Below are 27,526 nucleotides of genomic sequence, written 5' to 3'. Positions count from 1 at the left end.
ATTCCAGAACACGCTTCGTTACTCCCGGCTGTCATTAGACAGGCTACGAGACATGGGCAAGGTCACAGAGTCCACACTCCACAGCGATGTGAACATGTCAGATTAAATGCTGATGAAATACCTCTGAAATATAATTAATCAGTGCATGTATATGTGCGTATCGTGTTTAAAGACACCCGAAAAATTGAGCATGAGTTTGAGCTTTACTATTTTCTTATTACATCGGTCTACTATATAATTATTTCTGTAATTATGCAAAAGCCTATTCGTAAACTGTAATTAACAGCACCTTTTTTGATTGACTTTTACTTTGAGTTGAAGTGTTTATATACATTTGCTATTCAGTTACCAACATTTCTAATGTATACATAACAAAATTAGACAAAAGAAAATGTCTATAACAGAATTTCATTGCTACATGTTTACAGTATGTCAATAAAGAGAAATGCCATTCATGTTGCCTTAGGTCTATAGAAATATATAAATTATTGTATTTCTATAATATGATTTTATTCAAATGGAAAAAGTGGGCTTATTTGGAGAATGCATGGGCTTTAGATTTTCCAGATAAGATTACTATGTCTGGAATTTTCTTGTACTTTTGAACAATCTATGAATGCACAGCTCCTTGCATGGGTACAGATGAAACAGCGGTATTTCTTGGGGCAAAATGGGTGACTAATTGAGAGCGGTAAAAGGAGGAGGGAATAGTTTCAACTATCTTCAAAGAATTTGTAAGTGAAAAGGAAAACTCACTTATGAAGGCTGCATTTACAGGTCATGGTTGAAAAGTTGGAAGCACCAATATGAACTAATTTAATACAGCTTTGAACCGCCATGTGCCACCTGAACTTTAGGTCTGGTGACAGAAGGTCATAGTATATCTAAAACATTATTGTCAGGCTCATCAAACCATTGGGTGACTGCATGTGTTCTGTGGATTGGGGAATTATCATCCTGGAAGACACATCCCAGCAGGAAATAAATGCTGCACCATGGAATGAAAGTGATCCTTTAGAATCAGGAGGCACTGATTAGCACCAACATTGCCTTCTAAGGCCAGGGTGTCAAACTCCAGTCCCGGATGGCTGCAGTGTCTGCAGGTATTTGTGGTTGTCTTTCCATCAACAGCCAATTAAGTCTTGACTCTTTGGCCAATCAGTGACTGAATCACTTGTTAAAAACACAGAAAACAAGCAGACACTGTTCCTCCAGGACTCTGGTTTGACACCCCCGTTCTAAGTGAATGAGTGCATCCAAACCATTCCCGGAAAATATAACCCAGAACCCTTCTCTGCTGGAACTAAACACTCAGGCCTGTAGGCTTCTTTAGGCATGTGCAACAAACCTACTAATCTGTCAAGAACATGTTGAAGGACAATTCCCGATTCATCTGACCCCATCTGCACCCAAAACTAATGTACAGACATCACAATCCAGGAGCACATAGTTACAGAAACAGTTTTCCTGTTGATGTGATCACTTCAGAATTCAATGCTGAAAGCTCCTCATTGTTCCTCATAAAAAATCTACAATTTAAGCTTCTTCTTCACCAGTGAAGCTCCTACAAAGCATGCCCTAACAATCACCCCTCTTTCAAAGTCACTGATGTCTCATGTTCAGACCATACTAGCCATAATATAGGCAACCAAGCTTGCCCAGCCTTTTTGTACACAGCCCAGTGCATGCTGGAATGTTAATTGCTAAATTAACTCAGGGACCAAACTTGCATGAAAGTATTTTCTGTCAATTACCTTCTGTCCCTCATTTACCCAAGCATTTCCACATTTTTGGCCATTATCTATCGTTCTTTTTTGAAAAAATCTAAGCTTTCATTGACAGATGAAGTATTTTCCAAAAAGAGTGTAAATGACACACATTTAAAAAGAATTAATGTGACATGGTGTGCACTTATGCATGTTCAAGCGTTGTCTGTATAGCTATAAATGTACCCATTCTAATCAAAACATAGTTAGAGTTTTTAGGATTATACAGCTGCCGACCCATGAAAATGTAAAATTAACTACAGCTAATTTTTAAATGCCTGTTGCTGAAGTTACTGACTTTACTGACGCTACTTGACCAGCTTTGTAGACAGTTGTAATTTTTCATCAATTGATTATAGTGACGAGCCTCTTCCCAGATAAAGTTAACAATACACAGGTGCTATTCAAACTTCAAAACTCCAAAAAGGGGGGCAGGTGAAGTGAACATAATTTGTTTACTTGCTCAATTAAATCTTTTGAAAACAAATGTGTTGTGTCAAATAGTTTTTGCAGTGTTTAAAAATTGCATTCACAATTGATAAATAATTTTTAAAATGTATCCTCTTTGTCCTGAGTGGTACATAAGAACACAAGTCTTTTCCACTTATTCTTATCTTTGGCAATGTACGGTATTGTACTTTTACCCCATGTGAGACCCATCTCAACCAGTTTGATTTCAACTGTTCGTCCCCATATTGCCGCTAGTCTTCCTGGCTTTCCCCTTCAAGGGAGGGCAATCTTAGGATTCTGTGTTGCTCCATCCTTAGAACGTGCCCCTGCCAGCAAATCCATCAACACTTGATCTCACTAATTACACTCCGGAAGACAGTTTTCATGTTGTTTCATATTGTGCTGGGCCAGAAGATATGGTAAATAAACCTGAGGTATTTGTTATGGAAAGCTTCTCTCTTTGCCAGGTCAATCTTAATGACATGCCAGCACTCTGAGCCATTCAACAAGACAGATTTGACAGTGTTGCAATATAGACCAATCTTGATCCTTAAAATGAACTTGTTATACTTTCAGATGGGTCTTAAGTCAAGCAAAAGCACCCCAGCTTTACCAAGTTTTGCTCTGATGTCTTTTTGTACACCATTGTCTTTACTGATAACCCATTGGCATGTGAAATCCTCAACATGATTGCAAGGTTTACCATCAACGAGGTGTTATTGATGCACATAAGTGCTGAGTGCTTGAGTTTTGGAGGTATTGATGTTCATGGAGTCTTTGTTTCCACCACTTCAACATCTAGACTTTGCTGATGACCTTGCTATACTTTCAACCTACCACACCCAGTTACAGGAGAAACCCGATTGGACTTATTTAGGATTTAACTCCTAAATAATGATTGATGTTTTTTTTCCAGTGAATTTAAAACAATCTTTCAGGAACCTTCTGTTTGACAGGTCCTTGTATCACAGGATGTCTGGTTCTTTCTAATGTTTGCATGCATATTAGCTTTTAGGTTGTACTAAGATAAGCAACACTGCAAACATGGTTGCTAAATAGCTATACATTACAGTACCTGTCCAACAGAACAGTTTTAAATGAATCAGTTCCAGAAGTAGACATCCACTGATAATTCCAAAGAAAAAATTACCAGAGGTTCACTTGGTTGCATGAGTATGCCATCAAAGAATAAGCAAAAAAAAAAAAAAAAAAACTCAATTAGTTTTGAACTTTATCAATAATTTAATTTCACTTATCTTTTTTTTTTCTTTCTTTTTGCTTGTTCTTGTACAAAGGAAATGTGGAAGAGGAATTAGACAGAATCATTAATAATTCTTTTTGTTCCAATTTCATTCACTTTAATCTAGAAAATTAATATTACTCCTTCTAATTAAACCAAAAGAAATACATATTTCAGTTCAGTTTGTAGTCCCATTATTACCGTAGAAAGCTGTGGTGTTATTAATAAAATGTCTTTAATTTGTGTGAACAAAGTCCCAGACCAAGAACAAATTTATCCTTACAAAAAAATGATTCATTATAAAATTCTGGCAAGACATGAACTATTAATTTTAAACCATTTTGACAGGTACATTACACAAAGTGTACACAGAAAGTTTAAATTCAGTTTAAAAAAGCCATTAAATGTAATATAAAGGCAGTGATTTATGTTTGTATAGGAGTGTATATATAATTTGCAAAAGGACAAGCAACACAATCCTGTAGCATAGGAAATGTATCACAGTATCACCATGTGGTCATATATTATATTTTGCATCATTATCATGTATTGTCACTATTGTCATGGATAATTTACATCACTATTGCTTTACTGATATTGAGTTAATGACCACTTTTTTATCATCCATTTATTGTTTTTGAAGCACACTGCAAATTCTGTGAGATGCGCTATAAAAATAAAGTCTGATGGATTGCTTGAAGTGCGTAGATAATTCATAATTAGGGTGAAGGCAGGTGGAGTTCAAGGAAATCTGTTCAAGTGATGTACTTGATGTAGTGTATCCATCAGCTTCCTATAAACAAATATAACCATGTAGTGATTTTATTGCAATATGGAAATATAAAGCCAGGTAGGTCATCACAAACTTATGTAATTAAATATATATATTTCAGGCAAAAACTGTCTGTGCCAATTTAAACCACACACACCTTTATGAATTCTCAGAACTAACCAGATGGTCCTGAGGATGTACAATCTTTGTCAGGTAAAAAAAAAAAAAAGATACCATTATGCTAAACTGCATGAAAATATTAGCTAATTAAAGTTTACCAAGTTTGGAAAATGTTTTTTTGACACCGGATACCATTATATTTTTAGTCAATGTGAATAGTCTTCCTTGCATATAGTCAGATTCAGTAATTAAAAATGAATCGTGCAGGGAAAAATAAATGTGGCCTATGCAGCCTGCATTAAGTTACGTATGATAAAGAGTGAGGAATGCAGACCATCACTGACTCAATCAGGCACACCAGAATGACCAGATGGACAACTTTGTCTATACTGCTGGGGTTTGTGACCCTGGTCCTGGACAGCCAGTATTATTCTGCACTTAATTGATCGATTATAGCTGTTGATTAGTTAATTCACCTGGCCTGGTTTCTTGGGTCTGAATTGGTTGTGGGCGTCAACGTGAAACCAAACAAAAGACCCTGCAGCTCTCCAGATTCATGGGTGGTAGACCTCTTTATTGGTCGTTTGCACTGGCTGCTAGCTCAGATGTTTGTACAAAAACATGTACTGGAATAAGCAGTTTGTCTGCAGCCCGCGCAGAACCGCACTACTTTAAACAGGAAGATGACTATACAGTGTGTGTTACTGTCCAACAATGTATTCGAGATGACTACACAAAAAATTTAAAAAATTCAATAAAGACCAATGCCATGTTACAACACTTTGACAAGATTCTACCCATATTAACAGTCTTTGCTTGCGTTTAAATGTTTTCATACATGATAATAGCACATGAAAAACACAAAAACCTATGATGGCAACGCAAGGTAAACATTGCCATGTGCGATTAAGTGAAGCTGACTCCTGGGCTGTTCCTGCTGAGGGCATTCGTTTGAACAGTGTCATTGGCCTGGCGTGTCCCTGACCCAGAAAAATAACAGATTCAGGTTGGCATGAGGGCGCAGTTTTTCCTTTTGGTCACCAGTGAGGACGAGCAGAATGCCAGCAGGGCTGGTCTGGAGATGCCCACCATGAAAAAGTCTGAATGACACTAACGTTAGAAGAAGTAGGCACCAAAAAGCACAAACTTACCTGCCACCTGTATTGTAACAGTTTAAAACAGGCGTTATGAAAGTCATAAATTGAGTAAGACTATTCCTCGACATGTACCACTTAAAGACATTTAAAAACTGCAAAAGCTTTTATTGAGTTTAAATTTAAAAGCAATGTGTTATACAGCAGTTCCTGCCAACGAGACCGAGAAAGAAGTGACAGCAAGATCCAGACATCACATCAGACATTTATTTTACATTCATAAAAGAAAAATCAGCACTGTAAGAAAAATAAGCAGAAATGAAAGCATGTAATATCCAATATCTAGTGTTAACACTACAGAAGTTCATTACCATCATTTTTTCCCCTTTCCCTGCTTGTTGAAGCTGATTAAGGCATTGAGTTCTAAACCAGGGATTCGCATGATGCACTTTTGGTGTCATCTGTTACATGCCATTTGATCCTTTCCTTTACTGTACATTCAACATTTTCAATAAAAAAGTAACCTGAACTAAAGGACATGGGAAATAAAAACCATTTGTAAATCTAGATGTACATAAAAGTATTTACAAAGATTATAACCTTGCCTTCTCAAAGCAAAGGCACATTAAATTAGGAAATATTTTAAATGTCTTAAAGGTCTCATCAACTACATGGGCCCCATAAGCAGGCTAAAGCGCAAGGACCCCTCGTCTCCCAGACACTTCTCAGCTGTACCTACTGCTTCTGCTGTGACTGCGTCGTCTCGAGTAGCTGCGGTCGCTAGCACTGTAAGAGCGATACGACCTAGAGAAAAGCAAATGGGGGGGGGGGGGGGGACCCAAAAAATAACAGACCACAGCATGAAAAACAGGGTATTGCATCCACATGCAGATAACCTTGTGCATGAAGTGGTCCCATAATTACTATAAGTCCCTGACCAGAAAGGCACATCAGGTTGCGAATATGACCCTTAGCGTTTGCTAATCTGAATTCTTAAAATAGCTTGATATTCAACCAGCAGATAAAGAAAAGGGCTTAGACAGACCTCTGGTAAGTTGGGATCTAAGCTGGAGTATCGTACAGAAGCAGCGCTACAGGTGAAATACACGGGAAGGCTAACTGCAGGGCTTGAGCCGCCGCACGCTGCGTTCGTACCTGGACCTGCGGTCTGAGCTCCTGTAGCTCTCACTTCTCCGCCTCCTGCTGCTTCTGCTCCGGCTGCGGCTGGTGTAGCTGTCATACGAGTACGATCTGAATGACACACACACACACAAACATACACACAGACGTTCCCATATTAGGACATTAAAAACAGAAAATCCTTGCGCTGTTTGACGGGGGACAAAAGGCTGCACTGAATTAAAAAGCAACATGAATATAAAAACTGTAGCACTGCCTTTAAATACATATTCTTAAAAACTACAACTCAATCATAAGCCCTAATCACGCAATTAATATAAAAGCACTGACCATCATTACGACTTTGACTGCTAGCTACTTAACGCAATTACTTAATATGATATTGTCTGTCAAGTCAGGGAGCAATATTCCAGTTCTGTCCAATTTGCCTCAGTCAAGTTTTTTAGTTTTTTTTTAATTCTCTGAAAAATGTCCAAATCAATGCATGGTGTTACAACCTGCTTGTAGATGGTGCTTTACATGCATACCTGGACCTTCTGCGACGATCATATGACCGGCTTCTGGATTTACTTCTACTGTACGTCCGGCTGAAGGAACAAAACAATTCTACACTGAAACATGCAATGTACAGAGTGCATTTCAGTGTTGTAATCAGTAGAAGTACAGTACATCTGTTTGAATGTGCAATATTAAATGCCGTTCGCATCATTATCAAATTGTGCGCTTGTGATGTTCATCCTCCATTTCAGTCTCAAGGTCAAAACACTTGCATAAAAACATTGTTGAATTCAATGTTTTTTAAGTGGTAGCCTGACCTGTGCAGTTACATAACACAGTTCCAGTACTTTAGATCAGGCAATCTAAATCAATCACAAAATAATAATTGTAACCAGCAGCCAGAGTCATCCCACAGCTTTTCTGTGTGCTGTTTATTCCTTCTTGTCCATTTCACTGCTGTGCTCACCTGTGACTTTGGGAGCTGCTGCTGCGAGAGCGAGAGCGCCCCCTGCTGTATCTTCTGCGACTGTGACTCCGGCTGTCGCTCCTGCAGAGAGATACGACACAAAATCAATCCGTAAGGCTGGAGGAGACTGAGCATTTTAAAATATCTCATTTTGTTCTTGAGGTATATTTGTGTGCAATAATTATAGTTTTAAAATGGCCCTCTGATAAAGAATAAACTTATGCCTGCTAAAATTAAAAATTATTGGGACTTACACAGTGAAAATATGAAATATAAAATTAAACAGTACAGTATATATAAGACATAATTTGACCATTGAGTAAAATTTGAATATCCTTATAGTACACATTTTTTTCTCAATGTTTCAGACCAGTAGGACAGGTATGCAAAACCTGAAGTGTGAGGCTGAGTTAAACCTAAAGTGACAAGGAGCTCTTCCGAATACAGCTCCCATTCATATGAGCCAATTGTAGGAAAGGGAAGTTATATGTATACAGGGCCATAGATAATCAGGACTGCAGGCACAGTAAAGCACTTTTCGATTGGCTCTGCATGGGCCTATAAATTGAAAATCGCAGCAGCCAGCACGTAAAGCAGAATTTCAGACTGAAGCAGCACACTGGATCGTCTCACCCTCATATTAACTGATATTTGGAAGGAATATCGTCAGTTAAGTGTCTGTGTGTGACATAAACATTTCATTTCACCCCCATCAATATCCCCATCTAGTCCAGTTGGTAAATTCACTCACTATTTTGACATCTCAAAATGCAACAAGAGCTTGCTGACAAATGTTTGTTCTTTAGCGACTCTTGTTCGGCTCAAGAAAAGCCCTGCAATATTGCCTTCAAATAAATTGTCAAAATTAAAATAAAATTATGCCATTCCATTCAATCGCTTGCCCTTTTTTGTGGCCCAAAGTTAAATTAAAATGATTAAATCCAGGTCTTACTGTCAAACACAGATAAATAGGGAAACGGTCCCTGTATGAGACCCACCTGTAGGAGTAACTGGAGCTTCTGGATCGGGACCTGGAGCGGCTGGATGAGTGTGACCTGGTCCTGGACCTTGACCGCCGGGTGGAGACGGAGTGGGATTTGCTCCTCGATCGGCTGCGAGACTTGCCCTTGTCGCAGGCAGAGGGGGACCTGTCCTCGCTGGAGCTTTCCTGGTTTCTTGGCCTCTGGTTGAGACGGGCTGTCTTGCGGACCTCGTCGAACAGGGACCCTGGCCGAACTCTACTTCTGGTCTTAATCTCGATCCTGAGGCCCTGGGATTTACCGTCATTCTGCTCCTGATGATCTGGATTTTGTGCACCAACAGAGTTGGGGTTCGCTGGCTGCAGACCAGAGATCCCTCGCAGGGGTTTCCATCTCGGGTCCACAACCATTGCTGCAGCTTTGCTAGTGGCGGTTTCCTCCCCTGACCCACAATTCTGAACTGAAATTGGAGCTGCAGCAGGAGGACACTCCTCAGTAATAGGCGGGAGAAGACAACCGCCATCCTTTGCTGCATTCTTCAGGGGATCAATGTATGGAGTTGAATTCTGTGATGGTTCAGAGACCAGGCAAGGACTTGACAATTCACTGATCACTTCAGGGATGTCATGCTCAGGGGTGCATATCTCCATAGAATCATCAGGGGGTTCTGACTGGCCTGAAATCTTTGGTAACTCAGAATTGCCAGCATCACTTTTACTGTGGGTCATTTCAGGGTGTTCCAAATGAGCTGGATTTATAACCGGTTCTTTGAATTTCTCCACTTTTTTGGTAGTTTCAGGCATTTCTTCCACCTGGCAAGGTACTGCTGGCAATGTGCAAGTTTCTTTGGCTGGTTTGCGGGTTTTCTCTGCTTTCACTTCATATTCCACACCTTGGGACTTAGGAGTAATTCCTTTGATAGTTTTTAAAGGGCTTTCCTTCACAACCGCAGGATGCTTCTGATTAATGCGCTGCTCTAGAACTGGAGCTTCCTCCTCCTCCTCCTCTTCAAGTGGCGGTTTCCACTGGAATGTCTCCTTAGGTTTCTGTTGTTTTTTCTTGGACTTTTTGGCTTTGGTCTTGGACTTTGATCGATGCAATCTCGCTTTTGAGGAGGTCTTCTTCTTGTGCTTGTGCTTTCTCTTGGCTTTCTTCTTCGTCTTTTGCCGTTCACACACCTTGCCTTTATCAGGGCTTTCCTCAAAACCAGGGGGGCTCTCAGAAGTCTTCTTTAGGTCAGTCTCAGAATTTGTGGAGGATGCCTCACCTGTGACTTTGCTGGCCTTGCTGTGCAAAGACACGTGACCCTCGCTCTCAGACTCAGAACTGGCCTCGCCTTCCTCTTTACCAGATGAGTGTTTTGAATCTGCAGCTGTAGATGTTTTTGCTGCACCCTCAAAATCACTGTCCGAGTCCCATCGACTGAATTTCTTTTCTCCACCTTTCTCATCAGGTTTCACTTCAGGTTTATGGTTTTCAATTGACTGGTCACTCACGCTGGTCTTTTTTCTGGACTTGTCACTGTCACTGTCCCATCCAGATTTAATGTTGGGGTCTTCCAATGATAAAGCCTTATTCAGTTTGTCACTCTTTTGATTGGTTGTATGAAGGCTGCCAGTTTCTGACAAGGAGTCAAATTTACTTTGTGGCCCCTTGGACACAGTATCACTCTCTCTGTTTCTGTCAATCGGGCTATTTTCGCTATCAGAAGCATATTCAGAACAGGACGGAGAGGTGTAATTCCGCTTCACTTTATGTGCATTCTTGTTCTTCAAATGGGTGTCCAAAATTGGACTGTGAGGACTCCTCCTGTGTGTCCTGTATTTCTTCCCTTTCTTTTCAAGGCTTGTTTTCCTCTTGACCTCGTTTCCACGGTATGAATCGTTGGACCGGCTATAGGATGAAGACCGACTGTCATACTTGGCTGGGGATCGTGACCTCGACCTGGAGCGACTATACGACCTGCTGTAGGATCTACTTCTGGAGGACCTACTGTGCGACCGCCGTGCAGGTTTTCGACCCTTGTTGCTGTACCGCCTGGAGTCATAGCTCCTCTCGCTCTCAGAGCTGTCATGCTGGTTGTGCTTCAAGGATGTTCGCTCACTTTCCAAAGCACTATTGACTACATGGCTCAGCTGAGGGAGGGCAGCAGGCACTGCCTTTGCTTTTATTTCTTGGATACGGACATAGGAGGGTTTCCAGGGCTTCTGTCCAGGTTTCCATCTGGAAGGCGGAGGACTGTCACTCAAAGGCAATACCGGAGCACTCTCTGCAGCTGGTGCAGGCACTGGCTTGCTTTCACCTTTAACTACCACCTGCACTGGGGCTTCTGCTTTTGGTTTGATGCTCTCACTCAGCTTAGTCTGTCTAGGGGATCTTGATATGTTCCTCTTACGGGCCCTTGACCGTGACCGTGACTGTGACCTTGACCGAGAACGTGACCGAGATCGTGACCGAGAGCGCGACCGAGATCGTGACCGAGAGCGTGACCGAGAACGTGACCTTGACGAAGATCTTGTTCTTCCATGTGACCTTGATTGGCTTAGGGAATAGGATCGGCTTTTAGACCTAGTGTAAGACCGAGAGTCTCTGGTAGAAGGGGAAGAACGGCACTTCTTTTCAGACCCTGACCACACTTTCCTGGAGGAATGTCTGGAGGTAGAGGAGGAACGTGACCTTCTCTCCGGGTGGCTGGACAGCTTTGATCTCCTGCCAGATGAGGCTGACATCTCACCCTCAGAGAGGGGGGACTCTCTGGGTTTTCCCTTGGATGTCTTATGTCGCTTGTGTTTTTTGGACTTCTTCCTTTTGTGCTTGGCCTTCTTCTTCTTCTCTTTCTTGAGTCTGTGGTGCTGACTGGAGCTGTGGCCAGAGGAGTAATCCTGCGACCAGGACCTGGACCGCGGAGAGACACTTCTGTTGTCCCATCTGCTTGAATAATGGTCATTCAATCTGTTAAGTCAAAATTTTTACACCCTCAGTGAGAAGAACATCACCTACCAGTACAGACTCTAGGCAAATTAAATAGGATTTCACTTTGGCATTGGAAATGCTTGCCCATGTTTAATAAAAAAAATTCAGAACTTAAATCTCTGGCATTAAAATTATAGACAACAGCTGCAAATCTAATTGTGTCTTTGTTCAGACAGGCGTTTTCTTTTTGTTATTGAGTAAAACATTCACTTGAAGCAAGAGTACAATACAAATGGCAGATGATACTCTTCACAAAAAACAATAAATAAAAAGTTTTTCCAGATGTGGAAGGAAATGTTGCATACTTGTCTCCTTTACTCCATTTCTCTATGCTAGGTGGTTGGTACGTCTTAGTTTTCTGCATCTCCTCTTTCCAGTGAGGTGGAGTTTCACTGCTTCCTCTGTCTTCTTCAGACTCGGAGCGGGATTTAGACCGAGGTGGAGTGTGATATCTCTGTAACGGGAATCAACAAAACTGTGGTGCACTAATAACTATAATGGCCCCTACCCACAGATTCTGCCATTGAATTTTGCAATTTGGATTACCTTAATCAAAACTCAAGGAAGTCAACACCAAATGTTTGCTTTTGTAGGATGAAAATTTAATCTAACAATATGAAATGAGAGACTGGTAGTTATACTGAGGAAAAGAAGCAGACAGAAGACAAAGAGGGACAGAAAACACTTGCAGGGGTTTTAGTTCATATTTGTTTTTGTATCGCAGACTTGCCTATATATTATGGATCTTTAACAACAGAAGGTTCCTCACTGGGACATTTTTTCCTCACATTGTAAGCATTGTCGTGAGTAAATAATTTGATCCTGATCCTGGTTTAAACTGACCAAATGCAACGCAACAACACTGCCATGATCAGACAATTATCTCAAAAAACTGCATTCAGCCAGGAGAACGGACATACCATTGTTCCACGGCCTTTGATTTTCCGCCCAGATTTTGTGACTGCTGGCTTGAGGTCATTTGGAACCGATGAGGCCTCTTGCTGGGTTCTGAGGAACACAAATGCTATTTTTATTTAGCAGTTTGAAAAAGCACTGCAGTGTTGATGGAAATTTCATTGTGAAATACTGACAAAAGCATAGAAACTGAATCGACAGCCTAATTTGCTCAACGAATAGGTTTTTACATATATGTATATAGTTTTAGTTCTCATGAAAATTTAGTTCTCATGAGTCTTAGTTCTCTTATAATCTGGGCAGAAATGTAATAAAACAAAAAGGTTGTCACGCTTCAAACTGAACTGAAGACCACAACTAACGTATCAGGATTCTCCTCCTGAGCAGGCATGTCCCTCCTAAGCAGGAATCGATTCTCTGGTACGGGTGGGATTTCCTCTGGTCGAACCACAGGCTTCTCTCGCTTGCTCTGTTCCTTGTCCATATCCCCATCGCCAGTCTCCTCCTCGGGACAGCTGCAGGAAAATATGAAACAACAAGGCATGATCCATTACAGGCATTCAACTTCTTATGCAAAGTATTTTTTTAAATATGAAATATTAATAATTCAGTGACATGACAACCAGATCCAAATGATTTTTGTATGAGGTAACAGGGCCTACTATAACCAAACTGCTTGTTTAAGCAACAAAAGAAAAAGCCAGCAAAATCAACAGTCCACATTAGCAGATGTACAAGAATTTATATTTTCAACATTTTATAATGGTATTTACATCCACCGTTGACTGGAATGCAGTGATAAAAATATCCCATTACTGCATAGGCTAGAAATATCAGACTCAACACCAAATCATACTCAGTCACTGTATTTATAAAACTCAGCAAATGAAAGCACAGACTCACCTCCTTTGACTTTGGTTTCTACTCTCCTCCCTCTTTTTGAATTCTTTCCTTCTCTTCTTTGAGCGCTTCATCTTGACCAGCCTCTTCCGTCTGCGCCGCCTGCGCCTTTCCTCTGATTCGCTGTCTGACTCCGAGGAAGAGGAGTGTGAGGAAGAGTCGGAGGAGCTGAGGGAGGAGTCTGTTGAATGCGATGTTCTTTTCCTCTTGGCTTCGAGCACTATAAGAGAAAGAGCAAAAAGGCTAAATTAACAGCATGCTCCTAATACCAATAAAAACTCATTGTTTATTTTGACAATGGTACTTAGGACAGCCAGTATTTCCCAATGATTCTTTCTTCCCAATGTACCTTGTGAGGTACAGTGACTGCATTATACATCAGACATGAGTAAAGTGATGAGAAAAAAGCATGTAAACCAACAGGGCAAACATGCAGTCAGCATGATTCATCGTAGTGGACTACGGTTTATTGGGCTCACACTTGCAATCTGTTCTGCAGAACATACCCGCCTAAAATTTGCAATTAAGATCAAGTGAACAAGTCAATCTAAACAAACATATCTAAAAAGCAACATTATGCCCACACTGTTAAGACTCACTGGGAGCAACATATGGTTATTTGTAGGCCAGTGATTTCAAAACAGACGTGTCACAGCCAAGACATGTTCTAATGTATGCCTGCTGAATGCCTTTAGTCCTATATATAAACTGTGTCAAAGAAAACGGCATTGTGCCGTTGACAGCACACAAATATAGCTACACGAAAGGTTAGAGAAAGCTCACATAATAGCAGCACCTTTGGGACAGCAATATACTGCCATATCAGTGGCCTCTCTTATATTAACAATACACTGAAAAATACATTTATCAGTTCTGAAAAGGAAATGTGATTAATAAGAGCCTAGCATGCTACGCGACCTGATAGTGTGCCCTCAGTTCCTCCTACAAAAATACACTCATACAGAAAATGGGCAATGAAACAGAATGAAAGGGAATCCTAACTATACGCATGTGTGTGCATGTATGTATGCATGCCTGCATTTTTGAACCGCAACAGTGTTATCCCGAGGGAGTACAATTGCTTCACTGCAGATAAATGTAGGTAGGAAATGCTGAAGAATGTGACCGCGGCCTGTGGGGAAAAGGACGTGGCATTTTGCTTTGTGGAGGAAAGGCTCACCGTCATTGGCTGACTTCGTTATCAACTGTCCGCAGTCGACCACCCGGACATCGGCGTAGGGCCTGCTCGCGGAGTCGGTCTTCAGACTCTCGATCCGTTTTACCACCTCAAACCCGGAGATGACCAGACCAAAGACCACGTGAACTCTGCAGCAGGCAAAAAGAGGGGGGTTTCAGAAGGGCACTTGTTTTGGACAGTCTAAAGTCAGTGCTATCAGTCTACTGGCATGGCACCTTATAGACTCCCACACAAGCATATCAAACGGTACACACTGTGTGTATACAATGAATCGGTGAATACAAAATTGGAAATTACTGCAGATCAGTGACACTGAGGCATTACCTAGACATAACCCCGGCCTGTCATTGAAATATCATGTAATTTCCACTAGGTCACAGAAAAACACAAACTGAATAATATGCAGTGACTGAAATGGACAGAAGAGGAAAAAATACCCATCCAGATGAGGTGCCATCTTTGTCGTGCTGTTGTCGGGATATTCACGCACCCAGGTTATTTCAGCAAAATGGATGAAAAGTCACGGAGTCATAGAGAAATAGAAGAAAATGGATAGAATAAGCACTTGTGAAATACAAAAACTACTAATACAAATATAACTTTCAAATTCATAATTTTGCATCATTCATTTACACAGAATTGCGTGATTAAAAAGTATATTTTGAAAAGCAAAGACTTCATTTTCCACATGGTTCATGTTTGGGAGCAGATGGAACATGTTTATGGCAAATTTATTTAAGTATCGAAATTTAAAATTTGTGGTATATGGTAATATGTGTCAATGTGTTGTTCCAGACTGGATTAAAATGTGTCCTCAACATTAAATGCCAAAACACGAATCATAAAATTTTCACATTCAATAAAAAAGCCACCTGCGTATGACCCACCTAGGTCTACCAAAGAGTAAAGCAAAGTTGTCCACTGCTCACCAGTCGTGCAAAAATATATTTGGGTCTGGCATTATTAAAGAATCAACTTAAGCAGGTAAGCAGATATATTAGCTTTGTGTAGTGTTTTAAGTTTTTTGGAACAGCTGGTGTAGTTTAGGCTTAAATTCCTTTGTTCTTTGCACTTTGAGTCCTCAAGTCTTTCTCAAAAATACACACCAATTCAAATGGCACTCTGCTTTAAAAGGGAGAAGGATGGTGAGAGGCAACTAAGAAATCATCAATACACAGGAGAGAGAAGCACAGCCTTAAGAGTGACACTTTACCTTGGAAGAGCAGGATGCTAGAGAGTTTCTGTAAATTTTACACAAAAACGGCAAGAGAAAAATTGTAATACATTTGTTGGCAAAAAAGGACTCCAAGTTTCTTTGTTTATTCTTGTTTAATATACATACATCAAGAGGGAAAAAAGCAGTAAGCATCTGGAAATTGTCCGCATATCACAAATACAAAGAGGTTTATGCAGAGCATTAGAAATGAACAGCACAGAAATGGAGGACTTAGCCAAATCTCCTCAAGTTGGAAAAATTTTTTATCAAATCTAAAGAGAAACAGAGGACTCACAAATTTCACATGCCACATGGAATTCTATAAGGAAATTGGTGTACCATACATCTTCTCCTCACCAAACATTTTAAGGATTAGCAATACTGAGTTCAATGAGTTTATTTTTCATTTGTTGGTTGAGGCGAATCCCCCCTTCACTGTACATAGGCAAAATGTAGATTTCCTCAGTGGAAATGAGTTTTAAAGATATATACACTTGTGCACGTCATTTGTTATGAATCCTTTCTGGGGGTTATCACAAAGAACAGATGGAGGCATTTAACTTCTAAAGCACAAGTAAATGCAAATACCCATCTTTCGATACAGCTTCAATGAAATTTTAGAGTCCTGTTTCTCAGTAAAATATGATGTACGTAATGTATGTGTTTGCCAGAAATCCCAGAAGTTCAATTAAAGAGAAAAAAAAAAACACTCAGGGAAGCACCATCAAGTTATTCAACCTTCTGACTTAAGCATGTGTGCAACCAATATACTCAACTACATGTCAACATGCTGCAGTTATTGCAACTAATGATAATGCAAGATTGAAATGCAATATGCAACCTATGTATTTCCACTAACATATTGTACAGTGCCCTGTGGTTGCATCTAACAGGGCACTCATTTATTTATAGTGAAGTAGAAGGCAACTGCGTTCACAACACAATCTGACAAGCGTTAAAAATTATAACGTTTTTGCAAACTTTCAAGTGAATGGTGCTTCCCCACATTCAAATGCTTGACACCGAATTGAATGGTACTCACATGAAGAACTGGGAGCCGTTTGTGTCTTTGCCTCGGTTGGCCATTGACAGCAGGAAGGCTCTGTCGTGTTTGAGAATAAAGTTTTCATCTGTCCAGAAAGAGAAAAGGCCAGTGAGATTCCTTCAGCCGCCAGTCACAAGTGGTGGTGAGAAGATCAAGAGTGAGTGGCGGTGGCGGCAAGCCACCTCCACTTTAACACCAGCCCTAAAAAACGGACATCCGGCACCATTTCTACAACCACCATGTGCACTGTGTGCCAGCAACCTCACATATACAGCAATGAGGTCTGCTACAGCCTTCATTTCCTGTAGATGGGTAGTGCTATTACAAGACTCCTGTCACTTTCACAAGTCAGAAGTGACTTTTATAAACCATTTTAACAAGTTAAATCTAAGAATGCTAGGAAAGCTGCCAATTTCCAACTGGTCAGTTGATTTAGGGTAGAAATTTCAGTGAAAGCTGTTTCTGTGTGAATGATCGACAAGAAGCTCTTTTTCTTGCTGACAATCCATTAGTAGGGAAATCCACTTTAAACACTGACTGGTGACTGATATAGTTAAATTCTAATTTGCAACAGGTTTCAAGCTGCAATAAGTTCACATGAAAGAAAGGGTTAATTGTTTATGATAGAGCACTGGGAGACTGTTGCAGCTCATGCAGCCACACAGTATAAGAGAACAATGCCCCATAACTTTTCAAATCCAAGGAAGTCTCTACTTAAGTACAATAATTAGTTTTTACTGACCAGTCATCCATCCATTTATTGACTAGAATAGATATGAGCTGTAAGGTATTTAGCAGATACCAAGCTAACACACACAGGCTTTAGTACATGAAAACAAAAACTGATCCTATGTCCCCAGGTGAATTCACAGAGCTAATGATTCTAAGAGGAAGGGGTTGGAAAAGAAATGTCTCCAAGTCTTCAATCAGTTTAGATATCCATCCACATATTGACCATGGAAGACGTTTGAACCCGTTTTCTTGATAAGGTGGGTGGAAGAAAAACAATTTGCATTGTGTTACTGTGTACATCTCTTACCTTCTCATTTTGCATAAGACCACACTCTCTATAAATAAAAGAATATGTTGAAAATTTTAGGCAGGAAGATTGGAGATTTCAAGTTTTAAAAAATTGCCTAACCTCCATGCTGAGTCAGAAAAAACACAAAAAAAAACTGCTAAAAAAATCGTAATCATCAAACTGACAAAAAAAAAAGAGAAAAGGTGAAAATAACACAAAAATAAAATATAACAAAACCATGCGTATACTAACCTTCCATGCAACAACAGGATCATGCGTAAGTAGATAAGATGGAAGCACACAGATCTACATTATTTATACACTAAGGGAATTTAAAACACTTTCAAGTAGTCATCTGATGTTGCTGTGCCATTTGACTCGGCGGCTTACCTTCAAAGTAGCCACCATATATTGACTCCCCTCCTCTTCCATTACCTACAAAGAGCAAAGTCAAGTCACTGTGTAGATCTGCACTTCACTGCATATGTGCATTTGCCCCTCAGGAGAGAAAGTCTTGGGCACATTGATATTCCCTGTGTGTGTGGCCGAAGATACAACCACAGCACTGTTCTCTGAAATCAATTCCACAGACCACTCACCAGTCATGTGACAAATGCAAACATGCCACATGCTTGTGTCCATATTTTTGTTTTTGTGCATACCATATTCCAGACTTCCATTAAAACAAAATAAAAATCCAACCAATGAAACACATCTCATCCATGGACATGTGTATATACTATATTTCAGTTCTTATTCATTTCTTTCATTCAGTGCAAGCTGCAGCAAGTTTCCAGTTACCAAAAACTGTCTACAGAGAGGGAGTTTAGAAACACTACAAGGCTATATATAAACAAGTACATATCAGAAACATTCCTGTCTGACATACCGAAACTCTACCACTGCACAGACTGATGCTTGTGTTGTTGCCCTACTTTACGGGGTTGTCTGAGTGATGAAATTTATCCAAGGGAGATTTCAAACAGGCTTACCTTCAGTGAAATCCCCTCCCTGGATCATGAAGCTCTTTACTACGCGGTGGAACGTGGAGCCTTTGAAACACAATTTTTTCCCAGTGACTTTCCCAGTTCCTTTCTCACCTGCAGACAAGAAAAATCATTGTAAGAAATGGTGCAGGTGCAGGCTTGAATTAAGCAAAACAGAACAGACTATTGTAGAGCCTGACTGTTAACTGCTTCCATTACAATAACCTAATTGTTGCACAGGGAGCCACTGAAGGCATAATCAAGACAGAAGCATAAATAAAAATGACCGGCCATCTTATAACTTCCTGTTGTGCTTCACAGTATCACAGTACTGTTTGACACCTAGAGGTGAAGGCAGCCTTTTTAATCTTTTTAAGTCAAATGGCACCTGTAGCTAAAGCCCCTGAACTGTTGACATGCCGTAAGTTACCTACAGAGGCAGGGAAGCACTCATTTTGCACATTTATGAGATGACAGTGGAACAGCGCAATGCTAGCAGAAGGGGACATGCTGTTCTCTAGCTGAAGGCAGAACAGAAGGTAGTGCAGATGGACAGCTTGGGTTGCTAATGGCCAGCTTTTTAAACTTTGCAGTCTCAAGCAACTTGTGGGTTTTTGGTTTCATGGAAATGGGTGGTGGGTCCCCAAAGCAGAGGCTGGGGATGGGGGAGGGGTGAGCGGGGGATGACAAGCAGGAGCCATTAGGAAGCTGAGAATAGCAGCTTGGGTCTGGTCTTGTGTCTGTCCTCGCCAGCCAGGCGTTCCCTCTGTCAGGTATGGAGAAAGATGAGAGGGGTGTATTGATCCCTCCTGCAGATTTACATCAGCCCTGCAGCACGGGCTGGGAAAAGCATGTCGGCGGTGGTGGTGGGAGGTGTTGGGGGGGAAGAGTGGGGGGTTAGTCTGGGGTCATATTTGTAAGGAATAGATGCCTGCTCGTCATTTCACTGAACCGTCATCAAATAATTTACACCAAACTGCTGCACGGGGGTTTGTGTTGGTTTCCTTAAGGAAGTCTGAGTGAAGGATTTTAAACAAGCTTGAATACATTTGCTCACAAAGACATGCTCAGTTTTGAGTTATTGCCAGCAAAATATTAGTAAATAAAATAACTAGTCAGCACACCTTACTTCATATACTTACCCGTACACAAGCAAAGAAAATTTTTACTTGTCTTGGGACAAACATCTGAAAAAAGCTGAAAGACAATGCGTCCAACTAAAAACAAAAGGAGAGAGAAGGTAATCACATTAAATCTCTTTAGATATGCTACGTTTATTTCAATCTCTTAAGAGAAAAATAAATAATAACTGACACTATTACCTTAAAATAGCCGTTCGACCATTTAAAACATTTATCGGGCCTTAACCCAAAACACTGCAGGACTAACGCTTCTTTATTCTGGGTACTGACATTATGTCCTTCACTGGTGGTTTCTGCTTATGAATCTCTCCATGCCATCTGATCCATCTGTCCTTTCGACAACACTAGCTTTAGCCTCGTTTTATTTCCATATCAACAGCTGTCACGCTTCCAAAAATATGACGGTACTAACTGTCGCTGTACTATCGCAGATGGGGAGGGTGATACGATAGCTGATATAATCAATTTTCTTCTCGATACGTCGTTGTCATTTTTAATTTAATTGCGTGCAAGAATTCCCATTGAGATGTCTAACCCTTTACATGAGGCACTAATCTGGTAGACGCAGGACAACGGGACAGACAGAATGGAACATTCAGAAGGACAAACGAAGCCTCTGCAAGCTAGTAGGAAGAAAGACCGTTTTTGTTGAAAACAAAATAAAACTGCCAGCTATGTTGGCATGAGTTCTTTTGAAAGAGCGTGGCAGGAGAGGCAAATCAACTTTAGCAGCTCAGTAAAACAGCCTTTTTAGGAGAATGTTAAACTTTAGCAGCTCAGGAAAATGGCCTTTTTAGGAGAATTGTAAAAAAACAAATTCTTATTTTACAAAGCAGGTCAGGGAACACGCCTGCTAGTATGAATTTCCAAAGGAATTTTTGGTTTCTGATTTAAAGTCTGACACTTCTTTCTGTCACTTCAGCACAATAAAGCAAGCATGCCCGTCACGCATATCAGACCAGTTTTAGGTAGAATGCCTCTGTCTTTGTCACTGCTACTACAGCAGGCTGGCCTGCATTCCTTTTTTCTCTCCTGCTTTGAGAACACAACAGCTTAAAAACTTTCACGTTTGATTTTCTTCTTTTGGTACGGTGACAAATTACTCAGTGGCATTATGCAAGAGAACCAATGCATGGTTGTAAAGTCAACTGATGTGACTGTGACATTACCATCCATTCTATTTGTGTGATATCTACTCTTCCCCTTTCAAATCCTCTTGTTAATTAAACAATTAGCTAAGAAAAACAATCATTCGTGATATTACACTCTGGAAAAGCAATGCACAAGTAGTGCATACCACAAAATATAATAGATGCACATGTACACCCACAAACAATGTAGCATTAAAAGGACTTTCATTGTAAGAATTTGAAAAAAGCTGGAACAGAAGTCAATCAACACTCAGTTCACTCCATTTTCAACCTGGCTAGAAATTACAAAAGGCGGGAAACATGTCCTACCTGGCTCCCGATTGAGCTCCACATCAAAGTAGCACTGAGGGCGATCTTTAACTCCCATTGTGAGAGAGGTCCAGGGCTACCTGAAGATGTGAGAAATCAATTAGCGATCTGCATTAACTTTATCCGCAGTCTCAAACGAGCAGAGCTTCATGCAGTGCTTAGTCACTCGGCAAATCATTTCTCCTGCTAGTTAGTGCCGTTGCCCAGTGGAGAGTGAGACAGCATTTCAAAACCAACGAGGGAAATGTCTCGTCTGACAAAGACGCAACACCAGACTCGCCTTCTCTCCCCCAACCCCACCCCTGAATATTGTCATGCTACTGCTCTGAAGTCAAATGTCAGAGGCAGCAGCTGAACTTTAATTATGATGTGGTGAAAGTGTACATTTGTAGAATCTGGACAGATGGAAAAAAAATCACTAAGCTCAAGTAAGATAACAGAAATGAGGAAATAAAAAGTCCATATGCATGGAGTACGCACAGATTACAGGCAGCTAGAATGAACTTTCTTGCTTCACATAAACCGCCCCCAACCATTTTTTATGAATAATCCCCATTTAATACAATATTAAGCTGACCTACATATTTACTGAGACAACATGATATCTACACAAGACGAAGACTACAGATCAGCTTTGGAGTCATTGTTTCTCCGTTTGTGACCAATCAGTAATCTAAAACACACAGCTTAATTTACAGCCGTGCTAACTAGCAAGCTAGTTATGCAGTACACAATTCAAGAAACCATAGGCTAATGAAATTGTTATTACTGCACTTCGTAAATAAATCAATGCATGATTGTACATTTTACAACAAACATCCCATGGGTTAGCAAGAATCCACTTTCTGCAAGAGCTTTATTCAATCCAATAACCGACAAGCTATTTGCATACATATTCCAGAAGATCATTTCCGCACATTTCCAAATCAGTTTACAAGTTCCTTTCCTCTGAAATAATTGCTGAGATATTCTCTTGCGTAACCAGCAACTTGCAGGATGGTTTTGCAAAACGCACAAGGTACAGCTTTGTGCATGCACCATCTTTTGTTTAAAAGGACTTTGTTCATCGAAGTATGCTTGCATACCCTTTGATAACAAGGGGTGCTGAGAACTGTTTGTCTAATTATTATTATTATTATTATTATTATTATATTGTGCATCAAGAATGGGCACCTGTATGTAAAACTTCCTTTCACTGTCTTGGGCAGTGCAAGTGGCTTTGGGTCATTTCACACAGCCACTGACTGCATATGCAAAATATAGGGCTACCTCCATCCCCTTCCCCTGACAGTTGAGCACACATACTGAGGTCAGAGAGCGGAAAAAGGGAAAACCACATAGTTTGACAGTTAGTCTGTGTGATATTAATAGGTTTTGTGCACAGAAGCTCTCCAAAAGGACACCTTTTGACTGAAATACAGGGCTTAGCCAAAAAGAGGAATATGGTTTGTGAGGTTCCAGAGGGTTCCACCCATGATAGAAGTAGCTTCTGGAAGTGGAAGATGGCTGGGAAAAAAACTATATTGCCAATGTTCCAATTTGAAGAGTGCCATTTGGAGAGGTTTTGGGAATACCTGGGCTCACCTTTGGTATAATGCTTGTGAAATTTAACTGCTTTGTTCAATGAATTCCTAACTTTGATCCTGGTGTTATAGACATCCTGGGGTATGGCTGGATAAAGATAGGCTATCTGGTTTGTTTCCAGTATCAGAAGTAGCCTACATGGTATCACTACAGAATAAAGACAACACAAAACGATTTTTGGATTTCTTTGTTGTTTTTCAGAATAAATATGTTCTGTATGTTTACCCAGTGAGACTCCTGAAGGATCCGGGAACTTGGCCATTTTGGTACAAATGTGCTCTTTATTTCAAGCTTTGAACCATGTCTGCACTGTACATTGTTTTGGACATAACAGTGTTTGTTTAAGACAGGGGGTATTCTTACAAAAAGCTCTGGATTTTAAGCAGGGTTTAAGGGGTTAAAGGAAGCAAGAGTAAGAATGAACCTCATTATTCTACTGAACAGAAGAAAAAGGCAAGCATGGGTACATAGGAATACAGGCCATAAAGCCTCGTATTTTTTTAGAATTAGAAAGTTCAACTCTAAAAAGCTTGTTTCAACATTTGTGTGTTGATACTGTGACAACTAGACACTTGTTTGGTCTTTAAAACTTCCTTTCCCTCAAACAGCCTGGTGCATTTCCACGTGTTCAGACTACACTTATTACTTCACAGGTTTTTCTTTTGTCTGAACTCCAGATTGTGTGTGTTGAGTCAGTCACTGTTCTTGTGTATACATACCCTTTGTATCAGAATAAAAAGAAAAAGTGAAGGAAAAGTCTATGTGAAGTGCAACCTATTCTGGCCCCTTGTGTCACCAGCAAATCATCGGCAGTCTTCCCGTGGGGCACACAGAAAGGAGTAGAGTTATGTGTAGCACTGCAAATCTCACCGGTGCTTTACTGTGGAGCCCCATGACCTCGCTATTTGGTCAACCTACATTTTCGCATTTCAGCTTCTTCTGAAGTTACTGTTTGTAGCTTAGAGCAAGGTAGGATTCTTTTTCCAAAACAAAAGATGATTTCTCAGTCTAGCATGTGCAAGCACTCAGCACAACATAGAAAACAGAAGTCAGTGGGATATCCTATATGATAGCTGACTAATAAAATTAACAAGCCAGCCTGCACAGCTGGTGACAGTGCTATGTACAGCCTGATCATGAGTTTTCCTTAGATCTCTGCATATGCTAAGTGTTTACCACAAATTTTAGCCACTTTAAAATTCAAGTAAGTGAGAACAGGTTTAGTTAAAAAGACATTCTTTCATATACACAGTAGGAGCACTTATTAGTAACTGTGGACGGTCCAACATGGCAAATCCAATCTATTCTTGAATACATGTTTAAAAAGGAAAATGATGGGGCGGCTTCCACACAAAATTCTATTTTTAGGACTTTTACAAGAATACTCATAAATACCAAATTACAGAACAAATACAAGCTAGTTCCACTCAAACATTCATCCAGACATACTTTAATTAGCCTATAAGCTATAATGATTAAATTAATTGGATTAAGAATTTTCCTCCCATAGTGTTAATACATGCAGTAAATACTGAAGGCCTAGACAACCTTACTAGCAAACTCATCTGCATGGCAGTGAGAAACCTTGACCAAAGAATTTCAACATGCTCAGACAAATCATCTGCAATCTATGTAGGCCTAACGGTTTACCTAAAAAATCAAACTACGCAAAACAATACTGTGGTGCAAAACCAGGGAGTCATGCCTCTATTGGTGCCATTCAGCTCATTACTGGTGATGGTCAGCAATGATTTAAAAAAATAAAAACAAAAACTCTGTTGTAAGTCTGGCAGAGGGCTCAGACCAGGCAAGGTTAATGCTCTGGGTAAAGATATGATACCCTCAGTACTGCAATTGTGTCGGTTGGAATGCATGAAAACCTACTAGGCCTACATCACCCAATTTTTCCTGTTAACTCCACAAGCATAAAAACAGACTACCGGTTCAAAATGCATGGCCATGGGAACACTGCTTTTGAGAATTATTCCTGTTACACAATAAAGGCTCATCACCAAACATGTTTGATGGATTAGCCAAAGAAGTCTCATTGTAGGATCACCACGGAAACCCGAGGGAACTTCTGTACCAACACTCAAGCATATTGCTATAGCTCAGCATGATCAAGCCTTTGAACTTTGAATTAAATTGTACTCAGTCAAGGATTAGCCATAAAGATTACTTCAACTTGAGTTTCTGGGTGCTTTATAAAACTAGGATTCTAAGATGTGCAGATGTGCATTGCCAAACAATTCCCTCAAGACAAAGTAATTCGGTTAATTTCCATGCAACATGCAGACTTAACAGTTCAATAATGTTCAAAGGAAAACATTTTATTCACGAGCTAAAATACAATGCAAACAAATAGGCTACTTCTATATCTCAAGTGGTTCGGTCTGTAAAAGCAACCATTTTGAGTGCGCACTGGGCCCTAGTCTCAGACTTAAGCGTGGGTTACATAGTTATTTGCTAATGATCACCAGGAATTCTCAGCGGTGGTACAAATTTATCTAAAGTAATTAAATGTAGATAATATGTGCCACTGGCGCAATGAGCATGAATTTTCTTTTAGCTAAATTAACCAGGTTTGCTCAGGTTCATTATCTAACATTACTAGTTCAATTCATTATGCAGCCAATCGTTGGAGATGTCATTAGCTTGTAAGTTCATGAGTGCAGATGAAACATATCTCCTAGGTTCTAGCAAGTTGCCTCGAAGACTTTTAATTTCAAACACACTAGCTATGCGAACAAACAATTAACCAGTGGAGAAACGTATTTGCATAGATAAGTTAAATCTTAGCGATATACTGCGAGGTAGCACAGCATTTCAGCCACGACCTGTGCTCGAAGTTAGCTCCCAAGAGAACCATCTTTTAAGTTTGCACTAGCGATGATTCATAGGCATCGCAATCATACTTCAACAGTAAAATTTTAATAGCTACCCAACATGAACTTAATAGCTGGTACTACCGAAATAGTGTAAGCACATTTACGAATTTTCAGCTAGATGGTAGTTAGTTATACGATAAGTCCGACTAAGCAAATAGACCAACTAGCTAATATTTACTTCGACGTCGTGCAAATTTAGATTACCAACATCGACAAACTAGAACTGCATCTGCAATGTTACTTAACGTTCAATCACCTCTCAATTTTAAGGACGTGAATTTAGATTTTGGTTTTACTCGTGAAACGTTGGCTGGCTAAGACGAGGAAGCAAATAAATGTATGTAGTCTATCATCGTGTTTAAAGAAAGTGGGTAGCCATTTAGTTAATCCGCGTTCAGTCACACAACGCGTCTTAATTGTGAAAGCAAAGGGATATGCCTAGCTAGCTGGCTAACGAGGTATTTTTTACATATCCACTAGTTATACAATGTCTAGATAGTTCATAACTTTGATGTCAATTTTACATAGCTGAGTTCCGAAGATAGTTATCAGATGAAACACCACATCGTTTTCAGTTAGCTACATGCACGTTTTGTAGCTGGTTTGCTAGCTACACCCATACACAACCTGCATACAGACAACAGAAATGTTAGCTATCTCGATTCTTATCATATAAATTGTCCTTCGGTTTTCACTGAGTGTACAGTTGAACTGAAATCCATTTCGTCCGTTTGCGTACTAATGTTAAAAACCGTATATCCCAGTTTCAGCAATAAAATACAACAATACGCATCATACCTTTGATCTGAGTAGGCTAGCTGCATTCGGAATGATAATATGGTACTTGGCTACTTGCTAGCAGCCTGAACGTCGCACTCTGCCGCCAGTGGGCTGTCGGGAAATTGGAGGTATAACTGAAAAGCGAAAGCTCGTTAAATAACTGAGACAGTAGTCTGGTATTTGAAGAGACTGAAGAAATGTGTTGCTGTGACAGATATTTTAGTGGCTGCTTTCTTTTACAGTTAAAATATTATGAAATGGTTGACGTGTAGACTCAGGTTGGCAGCGACTGGGTGTAGGTAAACCACTGAACAATTAATTGGATTGGCCAAGGGATAAACAGGGTCAGGCGCCTAGGGCTTTTTCACAGATACACATGCTTTTACACCAGTAGATCGTAGTTGCCGTTTCACTGAAGTCTGGGGAAATGGTTTATTTCTAGTTACATTGAATTATCCTGTAGTTATGATGCAGGTTTACGATGGTTTATCTTGCTATACAACGCAAGATATTTGTCTTCTGCCTCTTGATCTTCCTGGTCTTCACCTATTAACATTGCTGCCCATCAATGTAACCGTCTGAGTGTGTACTGAACACTGCACCTGGAAATCTTAAGCTTCTCTGTAATTTCTCACTGGGAATAACCTTCTTGCCACTATGTTTACTTGGCCCTGCACATCTAAGCCTAACTCCTTCTTTTCCATATTTCTTGCTACGTGCACTGCAGGATAAAGGCATTAGGCTACCTCAGGTTTTTTATTATTTTTTTATTTTTTAATTTAAGATAGATTTCACTCAGTTTAATTACCCCTCCACCTACAACTTTGCAAAATGATTGGATAAACTTCCAATAGTTAATTTAATTGTAGCTAAAGCTAAAGGAGGCTATGTC

General features: G+C 40.2%; 1 protein-coding gene across 4 annotated transcripts; it reads right to left on the bottom strand.

The window, feature by feature from the left end:
• Nucleotides 1-5,695: 5,695 nt before the first annotated feature.
• On the bottom strand, nucleotides 5,696-26,799 carry nktr (natural killer cell triggering receptor). 4 transcript variants are annotated; one of them, XM_064331022.1, is made up of 17 exons: nucleotides 26,653-26,799; nucleotides 21,383-21,462; nucleotides 19,923-19,997; nucleotides 18,787-18,894; nucleotides 18,185-18,229; nucleotides 16,771-16,858; nucleotides 14,950-14,979; nucleotides 14,495-14,640; nucleotides 13,318-13,534; nucleotides 12,777-12,929; nucleotides 12,420-12,507; nucleotides 11,805-11,953; nucleotides 8,545-11,478; nucleotides 7,547-7,627; nucleotides 7,110-7,169; nucleotides 6,598-6,693; nucleotides 5,696-6,246 (listed from the first exon to the last, which is right to left on the bottom strand). In XM_064331022.1, the coding sequence occupies exons 2-17, from the start codon at nucleotides 21,438-21,440 to the stop codon at nucleotides 6,168-6,170; spliced, it is 4,407 nt and encodes a 1,468-aa protein (XP_064187092.1). In that variant the 5' UTR covers nucleotides 21,441-21,462; nucleotides 26,653-26,799; the 3' UTR covers nucleotides 5,696-6,167. The 4 variants fall into 4 exon arrangements, with proteins under 4 accessions (XP_064187092.1, XP_064187093.1, XP_064187095.1 ...); XM_064331023.1 differs by having other exon boundaries at nucleotides 8,545-11,454; XM_064331025.1 differs by lacking the exons at nucleotides 19,923-19,997; nucleotides 21,383-21,462; nucleotides 26,653-26,799 and adding an exon at nucleotides 15,726-15,753 and having other exon boundaries at nucleotides 16,771-18,229; nucleotides 18,787-18,891.
• Nucleotides 26,800-27,526: the final 727 nt, after the last annotated feature.

This window comes from Anguilla rostrata, chromosome 4 (assembly GCF_018555375.3).
Source record: "Anguilla rostrata isolate EN2019 chromosome 4, ASM1855537v3, whole genome shotgun sequence".
Classification (NCBI taxonomy): domain Eukaryota; kingdom Metazoa; phylum Chordata; class Actinopteri; order Anguilliformes; family Anguillidae; genus Anguilla; species Anguilla rostrata.
Note: the sequence above shows the minus strand (reverse complement) of the source record. Positions and strands in the feature narration are given on the sequence as shown.

Bases quoted from the DNA above. Each gene is read 5' to 3' on its own strand.
- nktr (XM_064331022.1), bottom strand. From the start codon at position 21,440: ATGGGAGTTAAAGATCGCCCTCAGTGCTACTTTGATGTGGAGCTCAAT. The intron at 16,859-18,184 runs GTAAGCCGCCGA...CTTTCTGGACAG, and splicing joins ATATGGTGGCTACTTTGAAG to ATGAAAACTTTATTCTCAAA. The intron at 13,535-14,494 runs GTGAGCCTTTCC...TTTCTCTTATAG, and splicing joins AACGAAGTCAGCCAATGACG to TGCTCGAAGCCAAGAGGAAA.